Genomic DNA, 22,180 nt, shown 5'->3' with positions numbered 1-22,180 from the left:
CAAGGACGGGCCGGAAGTATATAGAATGGTGTCGTCTGCGTAGAGGTGGATCAGGGAATCGCCCGCAGCATGAGAAACATCATTGATATATACAGAGAAAAGAGTCGGCCCGAGAATTGAACCCTGTGGCACCCCCATAGAGACTTCCAGAGGACCGGACAGCATGCCCTCCGATTTGACACACTGAACTCTGTCTGCAAAGTAATTGGTGAACCAGGCAAGGCAGTCATCCGAAAAACCGAGGCTACTGAGTCTGCCGATAAGAATACGGTGATTGACAGAGTCGAAAGCCTTGGCAAGGTCTATGAAGACGGCTGCACAGTACTGTCTTTTATCGATGGCGGTTATGATATCGTTTAGTACCTTGAGCGTGGCTGAGGTACACCCGTGACCGGCTCGGAAACCAGATTGCACAGCGGAGAAGGTACGGTGGGATTCAAGATGGTCAGTGACCTGTTTGTTGACTTGGCTTTCGAAGACCTTAGATAGGTCAAAAAAGTTATTTAGTCTGCCTGGGAGCAAGACATCCTGGTCCGTGACTGGGCTGGATTTCTTCCTGTAGTCCGTGATTGACTGTAGACCCTGCCACATGCCTCTTGTGTCTGAGCCGTTGAATTGAGATTCTACTTTGTCTCTGTACTGGCGCGTAGCTTGTTTGATAGCCTTGCGGAGGGAATAGCTGCACTGTTTGTATTCGGTCATGTTACCAGACACCTTGCCCTGATTAAAAGCAGTGGTTCGCGCTTTCAGTTTCACACGAATGCTGCCATCAATCCACGGTTTCTGGTTAGGGAATGTTTTAATTGTTGCTATGGGAACGACATCTTCAACGCACGTTCTAATGAACTCGCACACCGAATCAGCGTATTCCTCAATGTTGTTATCTGACGCAATACGAAACATCTCCCAGTCCACGTGATGGAAGCAGTCTTGGAGTGTGGAGTCAGCTTGGTCGGACCAGCGTTGGACAGACCTCAGCGTGGGAGCCTCTTGTTTTAGTTTCTGTCTGTAGGCAGGGATCAACAAAATGGAGTCGTGGTCAGCTTTTCCGAAAGGGGGGCGGGGCAGGGCCTTATATGCGTCGCGGAAGTTAGAGTAACAATGATCCAAGGTCTTTCCACCCCTGGTTGCGCAATCGATATGCTGATAAAATTTAGGGAGTCTTGTTTTCAGATTAGCCTTGTTAAAATCCCCAGCTACAATGAATGCAGCCTCCGGATAAATCGTTTCCAGTTTGCAGAGAGTTAAATAAAGTTTGTTCAGAGCCATCGATGTGTCTGCTTGGGGGGGGATATATACGGCTGTGATTATAATCGAAGAGAATTCTCTTGGTAGATAATGCGGTCTACATTTGATTGTGAGGAATTCTAAATCAGGTGAACAGAAGGATTTGAGTTCCTGTATGTTTCTTTCATCACACCATGTCACTTTGGCCATGAGGCATACGCCTCCGCCCCTCTTCTTACCAGAAAGATGTTTGTTTCTGTCTGCGCGATGCGTGGAGAAACCCGTTGGCTGCACCGCTTCGGATAGCGTCTCCAGTGAGCCACGTTTCTGTGAAGCAAAGAACGTTACAGTCTCTGATGTCCCTCTGGAATGCTACCCTTGCTCGGATTTCATCAACCTTGTTGTCAAGAGACTGGACATGGCAAGAAGAATGCTAGGGAGTGGTGCACGGTGTGCCCGTCTCCGGAGTCTGACCAGAAGACCGCCTCGTTTCCCTCTCTTTCGGAGTCGTTTTTTTGGGTCGCTGCATAGGATCCACTCCGTTGTCCTGTTTGTAAGGCAGAACACAGGATCCGCTTCGCGAAAAACATATTCTTGGTCGTACTGATGTATCCACATACTTTTCATTCCTTATGAAGCCATCTATTTTGTGAAGTGCACCAGTCTCTCCTGCAGTAAAGCACCCCCACAACATGATGCTGCCACCCCTGTGCTTCATGTTTGGGATGGTTATCTTCGTCTTGCAAGCCTGCCCCTTTTTCCTCCAAACATAATGATGATCATTATGGCCAAACAGTTCTATTTTTATTTCATCAGACCAGAGGACATTTCTCCAAAAAGTACGATCTTTGACCCCATGTGCAGTTGTAAACTTTAGTCTGTCTTTTTTATGGCGGTTTTGGAGCAGTGGCTTCTTCCTTGCTGAGCGGCCTTGTTTTACTGTGGATATAGATACTTTTGAATCTTTTTCCTCCAGCATCTTCACAAGGTCATTTGCTGTTGTTCTGGGATTGATTCGCACTTTTCGCACCAAAGTACGTCCATCTCTAGTAGACAGAATGCGTCTCCTTCCTGAGCGGTATGACGGCTATGTGGTCCCATGGTGTTCATACTTGCGTACTACTGTTTGTACAGATGAATGTGGTACCTTCAGGAGTTTGGAAATTGCTCCCAAGGATGAATCAGACTTGTGGAGGTCTACACTTTTCTTTCTGAGGTCTTGGCTGATTTCTTTAGATTTTCCCATGATGTCAATTAAAGAGGCACTGAGTTTGAAGATAGGCCTTGAAATACATCCACAGGTACACCTCCAACTTACAGAAGCTTCTAAAGACATGACATAATTTTCTGGAATTTTCCAAGCTGTTTAAAGGCACAGTCAACAGAGTGTATGTAAACTTCTGACCCACTAGAATTGTGATAGATTACTTCACTTATAATTAACTATCTGTAAACAATTGTTGGAAAAATTACTTGTCATGCACAACGTAGATGACCTTGACTAACCGGTACCCCCCACATATTGACTCGTTATTGTTATGTAATTTTCTTGTGTTACTTTTTGATTGTATTTTTTTACTTTAGTTTTTTATTTTGTAAATATTTTCTTGAACTGCATTGTTGGTTGAGGCCTACAGCTGTTGTATTCGGCGGATGTGACAAATACAATTTGATTTGATTGTGTCTCTTGACCTGCTGTTCTCCAGTATTGTTTCTCTCACTAGACTGATATTATGTACACAGAATCCTGATAGAGAGGACAATGTTGGACAATGTCTCTGGCATTCTCTGTTCTGCTACAGTTACTACTGATCCTGAACTTGACCTCTATTTTTGACTGGGTTCTCTACCTCTGTTCCCTTTATAAAACTGTCTGTGTCGAGTGTTCCGTTTTTCTTTTTTAAGCAGTTTTTTTTAACCCCACCCCCAGACGGTGCAGACTAGACTAACTGTTCTGCTGTTAAACTGTGTCGTCCCCCATCCAGATAGTGAAGACGAGAGGTGCTTCAGGTTCTCTGACTGTGTCAGCTGCACTGCCAACACCAACGGCTGCCAGTGGTGTGAAGACAAGAAGTGCATCTCTGCTTCCAGCAACTGCACTGTGGTGAGTCTGCCTACAGGGGGCAGTAGTGAGATAAAACAGTCACAGCTAGGATCTTATTAGCTACAATTGTCAATTAATTACGTAGCATGAATAGTCAGGCAGCTTGAAGCTTGCCTTCTACTGAGTCACTACTTAACTCGTTGTTGTCGTGTACTAAGTCGCTATTATCTCACCTGCTTGGCTAGCAGTGTCAGTCAGCCTAATGCTTGGCCCTGCTGGCTCCTCTGTGTGTGTCTATAGCTGACCCTGGAACTTGCGCAGCAGCATAGAGGTCCTCTGTCCCTGGCCCCTCCCCCGTCCATGCTGTCTGAACAACAGCTCTCTGTGTGGAAGCAAGGGGCAAAGAGGATGGGACATGTGGGTATTCCATACTGTTGCAGGGGCTTTTCTATTAATGCCAAACCATACTTTTCGGTTCTGCCAGTGGACAAATTTCATATTTACATGACACCAATACTATGAAGTAAATTCACCATAATAATAACTATGTAGATGTTTGATGTTTGTACACTTTATTTGCAGTCTGTAAAGAACTTTGTCAAATGCCATGTGAGAAATGAACATATCTGCAGCAAGCTGGTCAACTGTAAGAGCTGCTCCCTCAACCTCCACTGTCAATGGGAGCTTCAGCAACAGGAGTGCCATGCCATCCCTGGTGAGAAACACACACACACACACACACACACACACACATCTTCCAAAAACTACAAACAAGCAAGAACTCTGCTTAGCTGACTACCTGTTTGATAGCTACAAGCAAGTTTGAATGCTTGGAGAACTTATGCTAATGTTTGATTCATTATCAACACTCTTGTAGCGTTTCCCCAGGGAAAACATGTTTTTCCCCTGTCTCTAAAGTGGATTTATTGCTCTCATTTTTCAAAGCTACAGAAGGAGTTCAACACAAAAACACTCACAAACAAACACATACCCATGCACGCAGGCGTAAGCAGATGTGTGTACACACACACACACGTCTACATACCTCCAAATACAGTACATCCACAAATACACTCTCCTCTCCAGAGTGGTGACGGGATGTAGGCCAATTATAATTGTTTACTTGATGTTATGAAAATGGAGCCTCAGCTGACTTACAAATGAGAACCCAGTAAGTACAGTGCCTTCAGAAAGTATTCACACCCCTTTACTTTTTCCACATTGTATTGTGTAACAATTTGGGATTGAAATGAATTTAATTGTCATTTTTTTTTGTCAACGATCTACACAAAATATTAGTAAAAAAAATATTGAAAAAAAAAACCCACTAATATATTTGTATTTATTTTATTTCACCTTTATTTAACCAGGTTGGCAAGTTGAGAATAAGTTCTCATTTACAACTGCGACCTGGCCAAGATAAAGCAAAGCAGTTTGACACATACAACAGAGTTACACATGGAGTAAAACAAACATACAGTCAATAATACAATGTGAGCAAATGAGGTGAGATAAGGGAGGTAAAAAAAAAAAGCCAGCGTGGCGAAGTAAATACAATATAGCAAGTAAAACACTGGACACACATACACTGTATCTTGATTAAGTATTCAACCCCTGAGTCAATACATGTTAGAATCACCTTTGGCAAAGATTACAGCTCTGAGTCTTTCTGGATAAGTCTCTAAGAGCTTTGTACACCTGGATTATACAATATTTGCACATAAATCTTTTTAAAATGTTTTCAAGCTCTGTCAAATTGGTTGTTTATTATTGCTAGACAGACATTTTCAAGTCTTGCCATAGATCTTCAAGTCGATTTAAGTCCAAATTGTAACTATGCCACTGTCGTCTTGGTAAACAACTCCAGTGTATGTTTGGCCTTGTGTTTTAGGTTATTGTCCTGCTGAAAGGTGCATTTGTCTTCCAGTGTATAATGGAAAGCAGACAGAACCAGGTTTGACTAAAACCAAATCAAAATTGTGTCGAAATTATAATGGACCTATGTTCATACAGTTTATTGACTGTCCAGCTGGCTAATAATCACTAGACAGTTAGGGACCATAGACATTCCCAAAACTATGGATGGAGGACACATTTTTTCAATTTTGACAGCAAGGAGATATAACACATTTTCAATGTGGCCCTCCGGACCTCATTGAAGACCGAATGCGGCCTCCGGGGCACAATGTGTTTGACACCCCTGTTCTAAAGACTTTAACTCTAGCCATGTGTTTGTTACTGTTCATGTCAGTACTGCTCTGGTTGGACATCTTTTCAGCAGCCTTTTATGCTTGAAAAAAAGGGTTTCTTTCTTAGTCTGATGAAAATAATTTGATGGTGGTAACCATTATCCAACTTTGATTGTAATCAGCGCAAGTCCCCAAAATAAGCAGAGAAATTCCTGAGATGGAAACTGTTTCTCCCTTATTCGCTGCAATTTGTTGCTTATTAACTAAGGTCTCGTCCCTCATCTGTGTAGTTTTTCCCACTGTTTGATGTGTCTGTCAGTCAGAGCACAACTGTATACTTGTGCTTGACAAACACTTACTTGTGTATTCAATCAGGGTGGCCGATGCAAGCTTCTTTGTAGCATAATCCATCATTTTCAATCTATATCTCAACTGATTGACTGACTGTTCTTCAATTCACACCATGAGGTCAGGGCCGGTCTGAGCTTTTTGAAGGCCCTAAGCGAGATTTGGTTTGGTGGCTCTCCACCTCATGGGCAAAACAGCGCTAAAGTTATTTTCCTGAAATTGTACACATTTTGCCATGGGGCATAGAGAAAATGTTGCAGTTTTAAAACACATTACATGCAATTCTACTCATTTTTCCATGGGGCGAAGAAAAAGATGTGCCGTTTTAAAGATAATTTTCTGCAATTCTACACATTTGCAATGAAATATGCCATGTTCATATGATATCCGAGTGAGAGTGACTAACACAATCAACGGGGGCCCCCTGAGAAAAACTGCTGAGGCACTACCACATTTTTTGTTAGTTAGAATGTGTTTTACTATTCTAATTCTGAACAGTAAGTTGAGATGCCGACTGAGTTCCTAATTTATTTTAATTTTTTATAAGATATTTGTCAATCGACTTTGCTTTTATATTAGCGACATACTTGCTTATGTGTGAGAAGTGAGATGCATATCAAATGTAGTTGAGATCCTTGAGGGGTGTTGAGTCTTCCAGTTGTGTGAATTCTGTTCACCATCCAATTGTGTGGCCCAACACAGTCAGAAGCCTGGGTCTAAATTACTGTTCTCTCCCTGTCCACAGCTCAGCTCTGTGGGGAAGGCTGGCATCATGTTGGGGAGGCTTGCCTCAGGATCAACTCCAGCAGGGAGAGCTATGACAATGCCCAGCACTACTGTAAGAACCTGGATGGGAACATAGCCTCCCTCACCACCGCCAAGCAGGTGGACTTTGTACTGGACGAGCTGCAGAAGTACCAGCTACAAGAGAAGGTAAGGGAAACGCCTCTATTTAAAATAGTGTGTTGTTTTAAACATTGTACTTTATCTAGGACTATCATATGGAATGTACTTTTCCATGTCGAAGGCCTGAGGAATGGCCATGCCAGACCTCATGAAACTTACCCCCATGATAATCTGAAACCAAACATGTTGAACACATGTTGAAGTCTTAGCTTATTTACCTGCTGAATCAGCCCACATCTGATCCAGTGTTTACATGTACATCTAGACTAGATTTCCATGATCCCAACCAAACTTGTATTTGTTTTCTCAAGAGTCACACTCCCTGTTTATATCCTCACCACACATGCTGACTTTTCCAGTGATTGCGCTGTCAGGAGGATATGCAGGAGCAAATATTTGACTGGTGTTTGACTGGTGCCGTTAATTAAAAAAATCGAGCAAGAGGATCTCTCGCTATGGTTTTGGGGTGGAGTGTTTAAGCAGCTTCTGTCTGTTCTTTGAAGATGAACACTATTCTTAATAATAAATCTCACCTTGGTTGTTTTAGGATGAAGAGGCAACAGTTTTCCCTCCTCAGCTTTTTTTCTGACAGTTATTTGGAAGTAGCTGATGCTCTCATTGGCTACAATAATCAGTTTGCTTTTCCCCCCAAGAAATTCATTATTTTCCATCCCAGTTGCGGCCTGCACTAGGAATTTTGAATTAAAGTACATTTTAGTGTGCAGCAACACGTTTTTCAGGACTTGAATCACGGCAGTCTCCTTCGATTAATCAAATTTGATGCTCTCATAAATTTTTACTGTGTGATAGATCATAGCCGGTGTTAGCTGGCTAATTAACAATTTATTACAGGTAAAACTTTTGAGACATTATTGCCCATTTAAGAAATAACTCAAACACACAGACATTTTTAAAAGTCAAAATAAATACCTTAGTTTAATGACTCTGGCCTGTCTTGGTTTTATGGATTGGTGTTGGCTATAAGCCTGAGGTGGAGAACTTTCACTGTAATTATAGCAATTTTCCCAACGGTTTGATTTAAGATTTCACATAATCATTGCAGGAATCAAATATGTATGATTTATGTTGAGAAAGGAATAACATGTTTTCATACTCTTAGTGTCCCTCAACATACTATGGAGAATTAGAGAGAATTCTTATCTTAGATTTCAGGATTTTAACGTCCCTCGCTCCCTTTTCTCTCTCATATTTCTTCATTCTTTCATCTTTCTCTTCCCCTCTTTCTCCATCCATTTTCTCCTCCCCCTCTCGCCTACCTCTTTCTCTCCCCTCTCTGTCCTGTAGAAGTTAGCACCGTGGGTGGGCCTAAGGAAGATCAACATCTCGTACTGGGGCTGGGAGGACATGTCTCCCTTCACCAACTCCTCTCTGCAGTGGCTGCCCGGGGAGCCCAGCGACTCAGGCTTCTGTGCTTACCTGGAGAGGGTAGAGGTGGCAGGGCTCAAGGCCAACCCCTGCACCGCCACAACTGATGGACTCATCTGTGAAAAACCAGTCGGTGAGAGAGGGACTGGGAGAAAGAGGGATAGGGAGGGAGGGAAAGGGAAGGAGAGCTGAAGAAGAATGAAGGTGATGGTGATTGAATAATAGAGACTAATTCTCAAAGGCACCTGTAACCCTTGTGAATTCCATGAGGCCTCCCTTGAACATGATTATCAAATCAAATCAAATTGTATTTGTCACATACACATGGTTAGCAGATGTTAATGCGAGTTTAGCGAAATGCTTGTGCTTCTAGTTCCGACAATGCAGTAATAACCAACAAGTAATCTAACCTAACAATTCCACAACTACTACCTTATACACACAAGTGTAAAGGGATAAAGAATATGTACATAAAGATATATGAATGATTGATGTACAGAACAGCATAGGCAAGATGCAGTAGATGGTATCGAGTACAGTATATACATATGAGATGAGTAATGTGGGGTATGTAAACATAAGTGGCATAGTTTAAAGTAGCTAGTGATACATGTATTACATAAAGATGGCAAGATGCAGTAGATGATATAGAGTACAGTATATACATATGAGATGAGTAATGTAGGGTATGTAAACATTATATTAAGAGGCATTGTTTAACGTGGCTAGTGATACATTTTTTACATCAATTTCCATTATTAAAGTGAGCTGGATTTGAGTCAGTATGTTGGCAGCAGCCACTCAATGTTAGTGGTGGCTGTTTAACAGTCTGATGGCCTTGAGATAGAAGCTGTCTTTCAGTCTCTGGGTCCCTGCTTTGATGCACCTGTACCGACCTCGCCTTCTGGATGATAGCGGTGTGAACAGGCAGTGGCTCGGGTGGTTGTTGTCCTTGATGATCTTTATGGCCTTCCTGTGACATTGGGTGGTGTAGGTGTCCTGGAGGGCAGGTAGTTTGCCCCTGGTGATGCGTTGTGCAGACCTCACTACCCTCTGGAGAGCCTTACGGTTGTGGGTGGAGCAGTTGCCGTATCAGGCGGTGATACAGCCCGACAGGATGCTCTCATTATTCTAAAGCTCAATCAGGCACTTCTGAATTAGGGAGAAAAGTTTACAATCATCATCATCATCATCATCATTGACAAGGAGCCAAAATTCACTAGAGAATTTAAAAGGGGACAGAGTGTTAGTGGAGAGATATTGTTTTAGGAAGAGCATCCTTATGACTGGAGAAGATCATAGCCTGGAGTGTTTGACTGCAGTGGTGTAAAGTACTTAAGTACAAATACTTTAAAGTACTACTTAAGTCGTTTTTTGGGGTATCTGTACTTTACTTTACTATTTATATTTTTGACAACTTTTACTTCACTACATTCCTAAAGAAAATATGTATGTTTTACTCCATACATTTTACTTGACAATCAAAAGTACTCGTTACATTTCTAATGCTTAGCAGGACAGGAAAATGGTCCAATTCACACAGTCATTAAGAGAACATCCCTGGTCATCCCTATTGCCTCTCATCTGGCTAACTCACTAAACACAAATGCTTTGTTTGTAAATGATGTCTGAGTGTTGGAGTGTGCTATCCGTAATTTTAAAACAAGAAAACTGTGCCATCTGGTTTGCTTAATATAAGGAATGTGAAAAGATGTATACTTTTACTTTTGATACTTAATTATATTTAAAACCAAATACTGTACTTTTATACTTTTACTCAAGTAGTATTTCACTGGGTGGCTTCCACTTTTACTTGAATCATTTTCTATTAAAGCGTCTTTACTTTTACTCAAGTATTATAATTGATTACTTTTTCTACCACTGTTTGACAGTGGCTGACCTTCCTTCCCATCATGGCCCCTCAGTGACCGACTGTCCCTCTCACGCATTCAAGGAAACTGGAAACACGAGCAGGCCCGTCTGACTCACTGTCTTATTTTATCCGCTTTTAGCCGCACTGAACCATGCTCAGACTCATTTAGGAGCCCAGAATAGCTGGGGAGCCGAAGAAAATGAGGCCTCAAATGTGCAGTTTTGGCCTCCGTACTTCCCATAGCGCGACTTTGCACTGACAGAGAGTGGAAATGGGTAACCAAAGACATCCTGCTGTTTCTTATTACTTTTCTGTTTCCTTCACCACTGAGGAGTTGTCTTCCACTTCGATACAACCTGCCTAAATCAGCTCAAATGATGGGGTCGGACTGAGGGAGGAAATTACTATTGTTTACCGTCTGCTCTTGGGTTAAATGACTCATTTAATGTAATAAATGGTAGATTAATGGTTATGGGTATACCTGCTGCAAAAATACTCTGTCCAAGGTTGAGATAAGATATCTATGTTTTAGAGGCAGTGCAAATGTACATAAACTCCCACAGATTATTTTTAGCATGACTTTCAGGCTGGGCACATATGTTATTTAAATATGATTTTATTTTCACTTTTCTACAGTGAGCCCCAATCAGAGTGCCCGCCCGTGTAAGGTGCCCTGCTCCCTGCGCACCACCTGTGCCAACTGCACCAGCCAGGCCATGGAGTGTATGTGGTGCAGCAGCACCCAGCGCTGTGTGGACTCCAACGCCTACATCATCTCCTTCCCCTACGGACAGTGTCTGGAGTGGCAGACTGGAGACTGTGTCTGTGAGTATACAGGTCAAAATGTTCAGCTTCCACTGTGTGCGTATCTTTAACACAGGAATGCGGGCAAATAGATTATTGCTCTCGCTCGCTCTCTCATGCTCATGCTCACACACACACTCACACTCACACACACTCTGTTCAAAAGAGTCACAGCTCCTGTGTGTTAGTAGTGAATTCCTCAGAGTTAGTGTTGCTCCGTGAGATCAGACTCCCTTGGATGTTTGCGGACTCATTGTGCTCTACAGTCAGTCAGGTGCTTCCACTTCCCTAGACCCTTAGGTGTATTCCACCCTGGTCCCTGTCCCTGGGTACTATGGGAAAATCAATAACGTATCGACGTGCATCCAACTCGATGAAAAGTGTATGCCCCGCTGTTAGTGTTTCCTTTGCTCTAAAAGCCCTCCGTTAAAGGTCTGATCTTGTTATATAGATCCTGTTGTGTCAGATAACCCCCCAGACTTTGCTGAGAGAGAGGTGCACATCAACAGGATGTGTGTTTTACGCAGTGGCACTTTTGAAATTCCTGTCAAGCAGATGTTGGTACCAACAATAACACGTTGTGAGTTTCTGTCCTTATAGTCCGACGCAAGGAGCAACATGCTGTCAGCCGTCTATGGATTCTGTTTTTACCACTTTTCGTCATGTGAACATTTAAACAAATAGGGAAAGAGCTTTCACCACATTTTGCCATGGTCACATAATTTGCTTGAACAACCCCCTCGTTATACCACAGCAGCGACAGTATTCACAGTGCGTGACATTATGTAAAACAACAATGGTATGCACAATTAGGCCACATCCTCTCAGTGCCACTTCACCAGGGGAGTCTGAAGTCATTACCATTCAGCTGCTAAGTGATGGTCAGTGTGCTTGTGGAGTATTCATATTATGGCCTGACATTTCTGATTCCACTAAACTCTCTATACAAACATCTATCGGTTCTGAGATTTGGGGAATGTAATTAGGCAAATTGTACTATTGCTTTTATTGTCCCCCAGAGTAATGCAACTCACGGAAGCCTGACAATATGGATCCAATCAAAATGTAAATCAGTTGATGTAGCGCCGGTGTGTATGCTAAGCCCATATCAGGCTTTTGGCTTCAGAACGCAGAGATAAAGAAATGTAGTGTTACAGCAAAACACAATGTGTCATTGTGCTAATGCGTTTTTGTTTTCAACATGTTCATTTAAAGGAATGTCATAGTTCGCCTTTGGATTATTTTATCAAGTTTAGGGGTTTTGTAGGGAGAGAACAAATATACAAAATGTAATTTTGTGTGTATGTTCTTTGCCTGTTCACTTCAGCTGAAAAGCCTTGCCAAGATTTTCCCCTCAAGGTTGCCATTTCTCCACCCACAGTACCTTTCCATATCTTTTTAGGTAGGTGGTTACTTGTGTTTTGGTTTTGAGGGGATATTGGGAGAAACAGGAAGCAAGATTAACTTTTTGGTGTACTAGCCAGTAGCCACAGGATGTATTTATCTTGAAAGGCCCGGGGGAGGTCAGCGACTCCAATCTGGCTGTGCTCCTGAAAGAATGTCCCCCTGAACACAATGTGATTCTGCTGCTGCTCCTGGAAATGGTCTTTCTCCGCGTTGAGGTCATATTTCAGCAGGTAATTAGAACACAGCCCGGCCCCTGCTCTCTTTAGTTAGGTTCAGCATACCTCCTACACACACACACACACACACACACACACACACACACACACACACACACACACACGGCAGAGCTCACTTACTTGCATCTCAGAGTGATTTTCCATCCCCATCCATCTGCCTGGCACACCACCCCACCCAAATCTCCAGCAGCATTAACCTGACCAACACTTGCATTTGTTCATTTAGCAATCAACCATCTTCCGCCTTGTGCTTTGAGCTCACACAGAATGCTATGTAGCAATGGAAAGAAATGTGGACCCAAATGCGCAGCCCAGCTTGAACATAAAGGGGAACAGGTGCTCGACTGAGGGACTTGAAAATCCCCTAAACATTCCTTACCCAAGGACAATTCAAGGGGTGACTATCCACGTAGCTTATGTTTCGGCGTAGCAATATAACATCACTCTAGTTTCCCTACAGATGCTTCATTCAGAGATCTGTCACAGAGCAGGGGAACAGTTTTTTAAAGATAAGCTGTTCCAAAGACAAGCCCAGGATTGGTTGAGAGAACAATACTGCATATCTATGGAGGTGTTGTACTGTACCACATAGGCTTCTGTTCTGTGACCGACTGAGTGTGGGCTGGGTTATGTTTATTTAAATAGTTCTCAACACACAATGGAAAAAGACAGAATATTAACGAGGACAGGGTATGAACCTCCTGAAATATGAAGTAGATGTCAGAATGATGAAATATTTGGTAGCCCCATATGTTTGCTTATTGAACTATCGTCTCTGGTATGAGTAAACCTTTAAAATGAGGGATTATGCTATTTGGTTCTTGCTACATGGACTGGCATTTTCGCTTGATCTTTAAACAAATACAAGAGCCCTTTAGAAAGCGTTAAAAGCTGTTAGAGTTTAGGAAGATAATATTTCCACACTGTGCAAACTCTACTGCCTCTCTGAGGCTGGAAGAGGGAAGAGGAGAGCCTCTGTTTGTAATTGTGAAGCACAAGATTGTGGTTGGAGAAAAAGACAGGGGAACCTAGAAATGAATCAGCACCATGGTTGAATAATGCAACAGGGATAGACTCTGAAGCACAGCATTTGGGGAGAAAATTCAACAAACACTTTTTCTGCTTATGGAAATAGTAGCAGTTAAAAACTCAAACTTCTGGCAAAAATGCAAATTTTACCATTCACTCAGCAAACTCCACACGGCAACGGAAGAGAACATCTTGGAACTTTCTCATACCTTTTGGTCTCTTATGGGTTCTTGTTGAGTTACCTTGTGTTTCCTACTTCAACCGTGCTTCACAGCTATTTGTTCATGTTGTGCTCACAACCAGTTGACTTGTTTAGCTACTCCATGATGGCCAAACCTGAATAAACTATCTGAAAGGCCCCAGTCAATCATTTAGATTTATGATGTATTATTTATTATAACCAGGCTATAAATATTGGATCACAAAACAAATGTTTCCCTCTTATGCTCGACAACAAGTTAAAAGAAGGAAACTAGTTCAACAAGTTCAATCTCCCTGATGTTGTCAAAGAAAACAGATGTAACTGACCCACCAAGCTCACCTCTGCTTCTGAATCCATAAGTTATGGTTTTGAACATTTCTTTGTAAGCATTGAATGCAGTAAAACATGTAATATCACGTGGTTTGTTTGAATGTCAGAAACATTGCACGAATACCAATGCATCCTCAATAGAGACAACGTTTCTGGAAAGGAATTCAATATATTTAGGAAAGAAGCGGTCAAGCTAACATTTCAAGTTTTAAATATTGCTGGTCGTACGTACAGGATACACATGGTATAAACCGCCCAACGAAATGCTTACTTGCAAGTTCCTTGTCGGCAATGCAACAACAACAAGTAACAATGATAAGGACACGGACATAAAGTAAATGGATCAGTAAAATAGAATAAACATTTTAGCTTAAGTATAATACAGGAATGCATCATTTATAGTACAATATTTAAGATTGGGGGGGGGGGGGGGGGGGGGGGGGGCAGGCGCAAGTGTTTGAATTGTGCAGATTCAGCCATAGTATAAAATAAACACATAAAAATGGTTTATAAAATAGTATTAGCAATAGTATATACAAATAAAAGAGTATAAGCGTATTAAGGAGGATGCAGGTGGTACTAATGAAATAGCCTTTATTGTGATGTGACTACTATGCTTCATCAAGGACAGGCGGTGAAGATTATATTTAGTCACTTTAACTAAATTGGTACTCTATGTACAGTGGGGCAAAAAAGTATTTAGTCAGCCACCAATTGTGCAAGTTCTCCCACTTAAAAAGATGAGAGAGGCCTGTAATTTTCATCATAGGTACGCTTCAACTATGACAGACAAAATGAGAAAAAAAAATCCAGAAAATCACATTGTAGGATTTTTTAAAATTATGGTGGAGAATAAGTATTTGGTCAATAACAAAAGTTTCTCAATACTTTGTTATATACCCTTTGTTGGCCAGGACAAAGGTCAAACGTTTTCTGTAAGTCTTCACAAGGTTTTCACACACTGTTGCTGGTATTTTGGCCCATTCCTCCATGCAGTTCTCCTCTAGAGCGGTGATGTTTTGGGGCTGTTGCTGGGCAACACAGACTTTCAACTCCCTCCAAAGATTTTCTATGGGGTTGAGATCTGGAGACTGGCTAGGCCACTCCAGGACCTTGAAATGTTTCTTACAAAGCCACTCCTTCGTTGCCCGGGCGGTGTGTTTGGAATCATTGTCATGCTGAAAGACCCAGCCACATTTCATCTTCAATGCCCTTGCTGATGGAAGGAGGTTTTCACTCAAAATCTCACGATACATGGCCCCATTCATTCTTTCCTTTACACGGATCAGTCATCCTGGTCCCTTTGCAGAAGAACAGCCCCAAAGCATGATGTTTCCACCCCCATGCTTCACAGTAGGTATGGTGTTCTTTGGATGCAACTCAGCAATCTTTGTCCTCCAAACACGACGAGTTGAGTTTACCAAAAAGTTATATTTTGGTTTCATCTGACCACATGACATTCTCCCAATCTTCCTCTGGATCATCCAAATGCTCTCCAGCAAACTTCAGACGGGCCTGGACATGTACTGACTTAAGCAGGGGGACACGTCTGGCACTGCAGGATTTGAGTCCCTGGCGGTGTAGTGTGTTACTGATGGTAGGCTTTGTTACTTTGGTCCCAGCTCCCTGCAGGTCATTCACTAGTTCCCCCCGTGTGGTTCTGGGATTTTTGCTCACCGTTCTTGTGATCATTTTGACCCCACGGGGTGAGATCTTGTGTGGAGCCCCAGACCGAGGGAGATTATCAGTGGTATTGTATGTCTTCCATTTTCTAATAATTGCTCCCACAGATGATTTCTTCAAACCAAGCTGCTTACCTATTGCAGATTCAGTCTTCCCAGCCTGGTGCAGGTCTACAATTTTGTTTCTGGTGTCCTTTGACAGCTCTTTGGTCTTGGCCATAGTGGAGTTTTGAGTGTGACTGTTTAAGGTTGTGGACAGGTGTCTTTTATACTGATAAGAAGTTCAAACAGGTGCCATTAATACAGGTAACGAGTGTAGGACAAAGGAGCCTCTTAAAGAAGAAGTTACAGGTCTGTGAGAGCCAGAAATCTTGCTTGTTTGTAGGTGACCAAATACTTATTTTCCACCATAATTTGTAAATAAATTCATTAAAAGTCCTACAATGTGATTTTCTGGATTTTTTTCTCTCATTTCGTCTGTCATAGTTGAAGTGTACCTATGATGATGATGATGATGACGATGATCTTTTTAAGTGGGAGAACTTGCACAATTGGTGGCTGACTAAATACTTTTTTTGCCCCACTGTATACAGTATGTACTTCAGAAGTGTCTTTGAAAGCACGGACGTTTTAAAGCTTACTTACAGTACATAAATGTTTATATGGAGAGTAAATGCACCTCCATAGAGGCTTTTTGAGCTAACTTTGTCCTCTAAACTGACCAAACGCCCTCACTTTCTTGTTAAAGTGCCTATGCTGCACATGTTAGTGTTCAGTGAATGCATTAAGCAGATATAAATTGTGTTTGGCCCTGGGGGCCTTTATGTTGGGGCTATGGGATGAACAGACGTTTGCCTCTCCTTAGGCTTAGGGGCTTTACTCTTTGTCGTCAGCCAACCACCTGCTTTTGTCAGACAGTCCGACGGGTTCCAATATGGCTGCCACCCGCAGCCCTCTCCCTTCTCTGATAGACTGAACAAAGGCACGTTTGCTAAAATGTAATGCTTGCAAAATGTCACTCTTTGGTTGGAAGGCCTGAGTCAGAGTGCGGCTTTCAATAGATGAAGTGAAGAGGGTGTACGTGATAAGGGCTTACAGCACCATGATAAACACACTTTTTCAACTCAAGCCTTGATAACCTCGGCAGCTCTTGATAACCTTGGCTCAATAACACTAATTTTCAATCCAAAAATACCCCATTGTCCTAAAGTTGGGAATCATTTCTCTCTAAATGAAAAACCGTAAATGTATCCCCACCCTCTAATCCATTAAATAATGAATAAGCTGGCTATTAGATTAAGAGTCAGTGGCTGTCTAAGAAAGTGTTGGAGAGCATTACCTCCCACTGCCAAGAGAATGAATTAAGTAATGAGTAATAAATGTCTACTTTATTTATGTGTTGTTTAGGTGGATGGATGTAACAGCGCTTACTTATACTACTGATTAATGTTATCAATAGCAGCCAAGTATTCTATAAGGGACTTTACAATGTGTCTAAATACGCTGAACAAAAATAAACAAAACGTGAAACAATTTCAAAGATTTACCGTTCATGTAAGGAAATCAGTCTATTGAAAAAAAAAATCCATTAGGCCCTAATCTATGGATTTCACATTAATACATATATGGATCTGTTGGTCACAAATACCTTAACAAAAAATATAGGGGCATAGATCAGAAAAACAGTCAGTATCTGGTGTGACCACCATTTGCCTCATGCAGCGCGACACATCTCCTTTGCAAAGAGTTGATCGGGCTGTTGATTTTGGCCTGTGGAATGTTGTCCCACTCCTCTTCAATGGCTGGGCGAAGATGCTGGATATTGGCGGGAACTGGAACACACTGTCTTACACCTCGACCCAGAGCATCCCGAACATGTTCAATGGGTGGTGAGTATGTAGGCCATGGAAGAACTGGGCTATTTTCAGGTTCCAGGAATTGTGTACAGATCCTTGCGACATGGGGCCATGCATTACCATGCTGAAACATGAGGTGATGGCAGCAGATGCAATTGTGTTTGTTGTCTGTAGCTTATGCCTGCTCATACTATAACCCCACTGCCACCTTGGAACGCTCTGCTCACAATGTTGACACCAGCAAACCTATTGCCCACACAACGCCATCAGCACGGAACAGTTGAAACCGGGATTCATCCATGAACAGCTCACTTCTCCAGCGTGCCAGTCGCCATCCAAGACTTCAGTTACGAAGTCAAACCGCAGTCAGGTTAAGACCCTGGTGAGGACGACGAGCTTCCCTGAGATGGTTTCTGACAGTTTGTGCAGAAATTGTTTGGATGTGCAAACCCACAGTTTCATCAGCTGTCCGGGTATCTCGTCTCAGAAGCTCTAAGCAGGTGAAGAAGCCTGATGTGGACATTCCTGCAGTCAGCATGCCAATTGCACGCTCCCTCAAAACTTGAGACATCTGTGGCATTGTGTTGCGTGACAAAACTGCACATTTTAGAGTGGCCTGTTATTGTCCCCAGCACAAGTTGCACCTGTGTTTTGATCCTACTGTTTAATCAGATTATTGATATGCCAGACCTGTCAGGTGGAAGGATTTTCTTGGCTAAGGAGAAATGCTCACTAACAAGGATGTAAACACATTTTTTGTGTGTATGGAACATTTCTGGGGTCTTTTATTTCAGCTCATGAAACATGGGACCAACACTTTACATGTTTCATTTATATTTTTGTTCAGTGTAAATGTGTCTAAATAATCTCTCTCTCTCGGTCTCATTCTCCCCTTCTAGCTCAGAACTGTTCGGGCCTGAGGACGTGTGGCCAGTGTTTGGATCAGGCAGAATGTGGCTGGTGTGGAGACCCCACTAACACAGGGAAAGGCCAGTGTATGGAGGGTTCATACCGCGGGCCCATGAAGAGCCCCTCCAGACAGACCAGAGAAAGGGAGAGTTCCCGAGACATGTTACTGGAGCCTGGTCTTTGCCCTAGAGATAAAGGGTTCGACTGGGCCTACATCCACTGCCCTGGTGAGTCAACACACACACACACACACACACAGAGAGAAAAACGCATGCATGCATACACATAGGTACGTCGACCCATGTAACTACGCTCACACAAAAACTCATTACAACTCCCATCATGTAGCACCTCAATGCAACCATAAATAAACATAAATACATTCACATGTTTATTTTATTCCTTTGGCTTCGGACATAAAGCTATACACCCCCTCCACATAACAACACTCATTGTTAATCTCGCTCTCTTTCCCAGCCTGCCAGTGTAATGGCCACAGTACCTGTGTCAATGGCAGTGCTTGTGAGCAGTGCAGGAACTTGACCACTGGACTGCAGTGCCAGACCTGCATGCCTGGTTACCATGGAGACCCTACTAACGGTGGGAAGTGCCAGGGTAAGTACAGGGATGGGTGCAGTGCAGCAGAGTGGAATGGAAGGGGCAGTGTGTAAAGGTTTTGGCTCAGATCTGTGCATCCTCCGTGAAGGACACTGTTTGAATGTGTTTGAACAACAGTAGAGCCAGAAACGACACATGTATTTCTGACTGTGTTGAAAGGTGTAGTAGACAGGCGCTTGAGCAGCTCTGTGTTTAATCAGAGTTCTATCAACTCCTACAGTATTTCAATCCTGTCCAGTCCAGTGGTCACAATCGTTTTGAAATCTCTCAGTATGAAATGGAAAGAAAGAGCAAGGTGAATAACAGAGAGGGCCAGAAAGAGAGATGGGAAGAAAGAGGATGGAAAGAGGAAACAGATATCTGAAGACTCTAATAGTAAGATAGAAAGAGTAGGAGAAAGTGAGTGAGCGTGAGAGAGAGGAAGGTGTAATAACATCATTCTCCGGCTGACAGATGTGCTTTTTCCCCGCGTGGCGCGTGACATTAAATCACATTTAATCATTTTCTTATTTCCTGAAGTTGACTGCAGCCCCCGCCGCTGGCGACGAGCACAGAGCCGTGCACGTTTGATAGATGCGCACCCCTCTGCGTCTCCCGGGGATACGCTCACCCCCTCTCATACTCCCTCTCTCCTCCCTTCTGTCTTTCCTCCCTCCATCACCCTCCCTCCCTCCAACAGATTTAACGCTGTCATGATTAAATGCAATTTATTAACTCCCGTCCGTCAGTTGTATACCTCCCCACCACGGCCGCTTGTTTAACAGGCTGACTCTTGAGGAGTGTGCTTGTGGAGGCTGTTTCACTCCTCAGTCTTGCAGGATAGAAAGATTTACCTGGGCATTAATGGCTCTAAGTCACTGATCTGTACTGGATTAGGCTCCAAATGGGATTTCTCTCCTCATGTCTTTACATTGTGGAGGGGCGGGGGAGTTGGAGGAGTAGACATCAGACCGAGAGAGCGATTTGAAGGGGGGCGGGGGGGGCGAGACAGCACGTCAACAAGGCATCAAACTAAAATATGAGGAATGCGGAGCTGCCCTTGGAGTGAGAATGGAAGATAGAATGATAACGGGAGATGGCGGATAGACATGAGGAGGAGAGATTGCCTGGTCTGGTGTCCCCGGCCGTGATAGATGAAGACATTGTGCAATGTGAGAGGGGGCAGTGTGTGTGTTTGAAGGAGTGTGTGTGTGTGTGTATGCAGCACTTACATGGTGAGGACAATAGCCCTCCAAGACTCACTGACAGGTTTGTGTCTGGTATTGCATGTTTGTGTGTGTTTGAAGGAGTGTGATGACTGCAATGAGTTCTCCTTGTGGAGACACTGAAACCGTCTGCTCACCCTGTCCAGCCTAGCCCAGTCTAGCACCGCACAGTACGGCGTGGCTTGACTCGCTGCAACACACCTCTCTCTGGGGCTGAGAGTACTTTGAGTGGGAGAGAGAGAAACTCTTAGCACTAGCCTGTGGTGGGCTGTGCATATGAATGGGCTTTTGAAAGAGACCAGCATGGTGACATAACATGTTGTGCTGTGGTTGTAGAGATTTGATAGAGCTTGGTGAGGGAATTTACTGTACAATAGCAAAACTTACAATCCCAGACACTTTCTGTTGACTACAATACCAAAATGTACAATACCAGGCACTTTCTGATGACTACAATACCAAAATGTACAATACCAGACCCTTTCTGTTGACTGCAATACCAGACACATTCTGTTGACTGCAATACCAAAACGTACAATACCAGGCACTTTCTGATGACTACAATACCAAAACGTACAATACCAGGCACTTTCTGTTGACTACAATACCAAAACGTACAATACCAGACCCTTTCTGTTGACTACAATACCAAAACGTACAATACCAAAACGTACAATACCAGACCCTTTCTGTTGACTGCAATACCAGACACATTCTGTTGACTGCAATACCAAAACGTACAATACCAGACCCTTTCTGTTGACTGCAATACCAAAACGTACAATACCAGGCACTTTCTGTTGACTACAATACCAAAACGTACAATACCAGACCCTTTCTGTTGACTACAATACCAAAACGTACAATACCAGACCCTTTCTGTTGACTACAATACCAAAACGTACAATACCAGACCCTTTCTGTTGACTGCAATACCAGACACATTCTGTTGACTGCAATACCAAAACGTACAATACCAGACCCTTTCTGTTGACTGCAATACCAAAACGTACAATACCAGGCACTTTCTGATGACTACAATACCAAAACGTACAATACCAGGCACTTTCTGTTGACTACAATACCAAAACGTACAATACCAGACACTTTCTGTTGACTACAATACCAAAATGTATAATACCAGACACTTTCTGTTGACTGCAATACCAGACACTTTCTGTTGACTACAATACCAAAATGTACAAGTAAGGCATCCAGTGTTGCCTGATCCACTGTAAACCTGGTTGATGCAATGTGCCAAAGTTAGCATTTGCTCTTGTGTTATGGTAGCCATGACTAAATCTGTTTCTCCTTAACTACAGCTGTAGTAGTACTTCTGGGAACTTCTGGTTGCCCTACTTAGTTCTCTGTGCCAGTGTAATAAGTCTGACTTCCAGTGTGTTTTTGTACGCTAACTGCACTGTAGGTACACAGTCACACAGAAGACACACAGGGAGCCCCAGCAAGCTGTTGGTTGTTGTTCTTTTAGTCTGCCTCTCTCCATCTCTTTATTCCTCCCTCTCCTTGCATGAAGCCAGCACTGCAGAGTTCAAATCAAATGTTTTTTATTGCTTTTGGATATGGCACACTGTGCTAGCCTGGTAAATTCCATTACAGACCGTAGTAGAGCCCCTTTAGCCAACTCGTCCTCCACAGGCCCGGAGTCTCTACATGTGATGTAGAGACATGTCTGTCTGTCGGTTGGTTGGGTGGTCTGTCTGTCAGTCTCTCGCTTTCTGTCTGTTTGTCTGTCTGTATTTTTGTTTTTCTCTCTCCCTGCCTGTTTGTTTAATGGTCTCCAACCGTGAATGGCTTGTTGTTTTTCTGTTGTGGTTTTGTGCTCTCATTGACGCCTAAATTGCTCTTGAGGGGATTCATAAATTCATATTGTGTTGTGTTGTTTGCCCGCAAACCTTTCTGTGTAATGGT

The 22,180-nt window shown here is 42.9% G+C and overlaps 1 protein-coding gene across 1 annotated transcript in view; it reads left to right on the top strand.

The window, feature by feature from the left end:
• The window catches only part of LOC110502559 (attractin-like protein 1), a 350,265-nt gene that overhangs the window by 97,402 nt on the left and 230,683 nt on the right, over positions 1-22,180 (top strand). The window contains exons 13-20 of the mRNA XM_021580677.3: positions 3,213-3,331; positions 3,572-3,688; positions 3,854-3,986; positions 6,554-6,741; positions 8,020-8,233; positions 10,610-10,798; positions 18,419-18,655; positions 18,906-19,043. Of these exons, the coding sequence (XP_021436352.2) occupies positions 3,213-3,331; positions 3,572-3,688; positions 3,854-3,986; positions 6,554-6,741; positions 8,020-8,233; positions 10,610-10,798; positions 18,419-18,655; positions 18,906-19,043 (1,335 nt within the window). The remainder of the gene's footprint in view (positions 1-3,212; positions 3,332-3,571; positions 3,689-3,853; positions 3,987-6,553; positions 6,742-8,019; positions 8,234-10,609; positions 10,799-18,418; positions 18,656-18,905; positions 19,044-22,180) is intronic.

The sequence above is a fragment of the Oncorhynchus mykiss genome, chromosome 23, assembly GCF_057628025.1.
Source record: "Oncorhynchus mykiss isolate SJ-2025 chromosome 23, ASM5762802v1, whole genome shotgun sequence".
NCBI lineage: Eukaryota > Metazoa > Chordata > Actinopteri > Salmoniformes > Salmonidae > Oncorhynchus > Oncorhynchus mykiss.
This window is presented reverse-complemented; position numbering and strand designations above follow the sequence as displayed.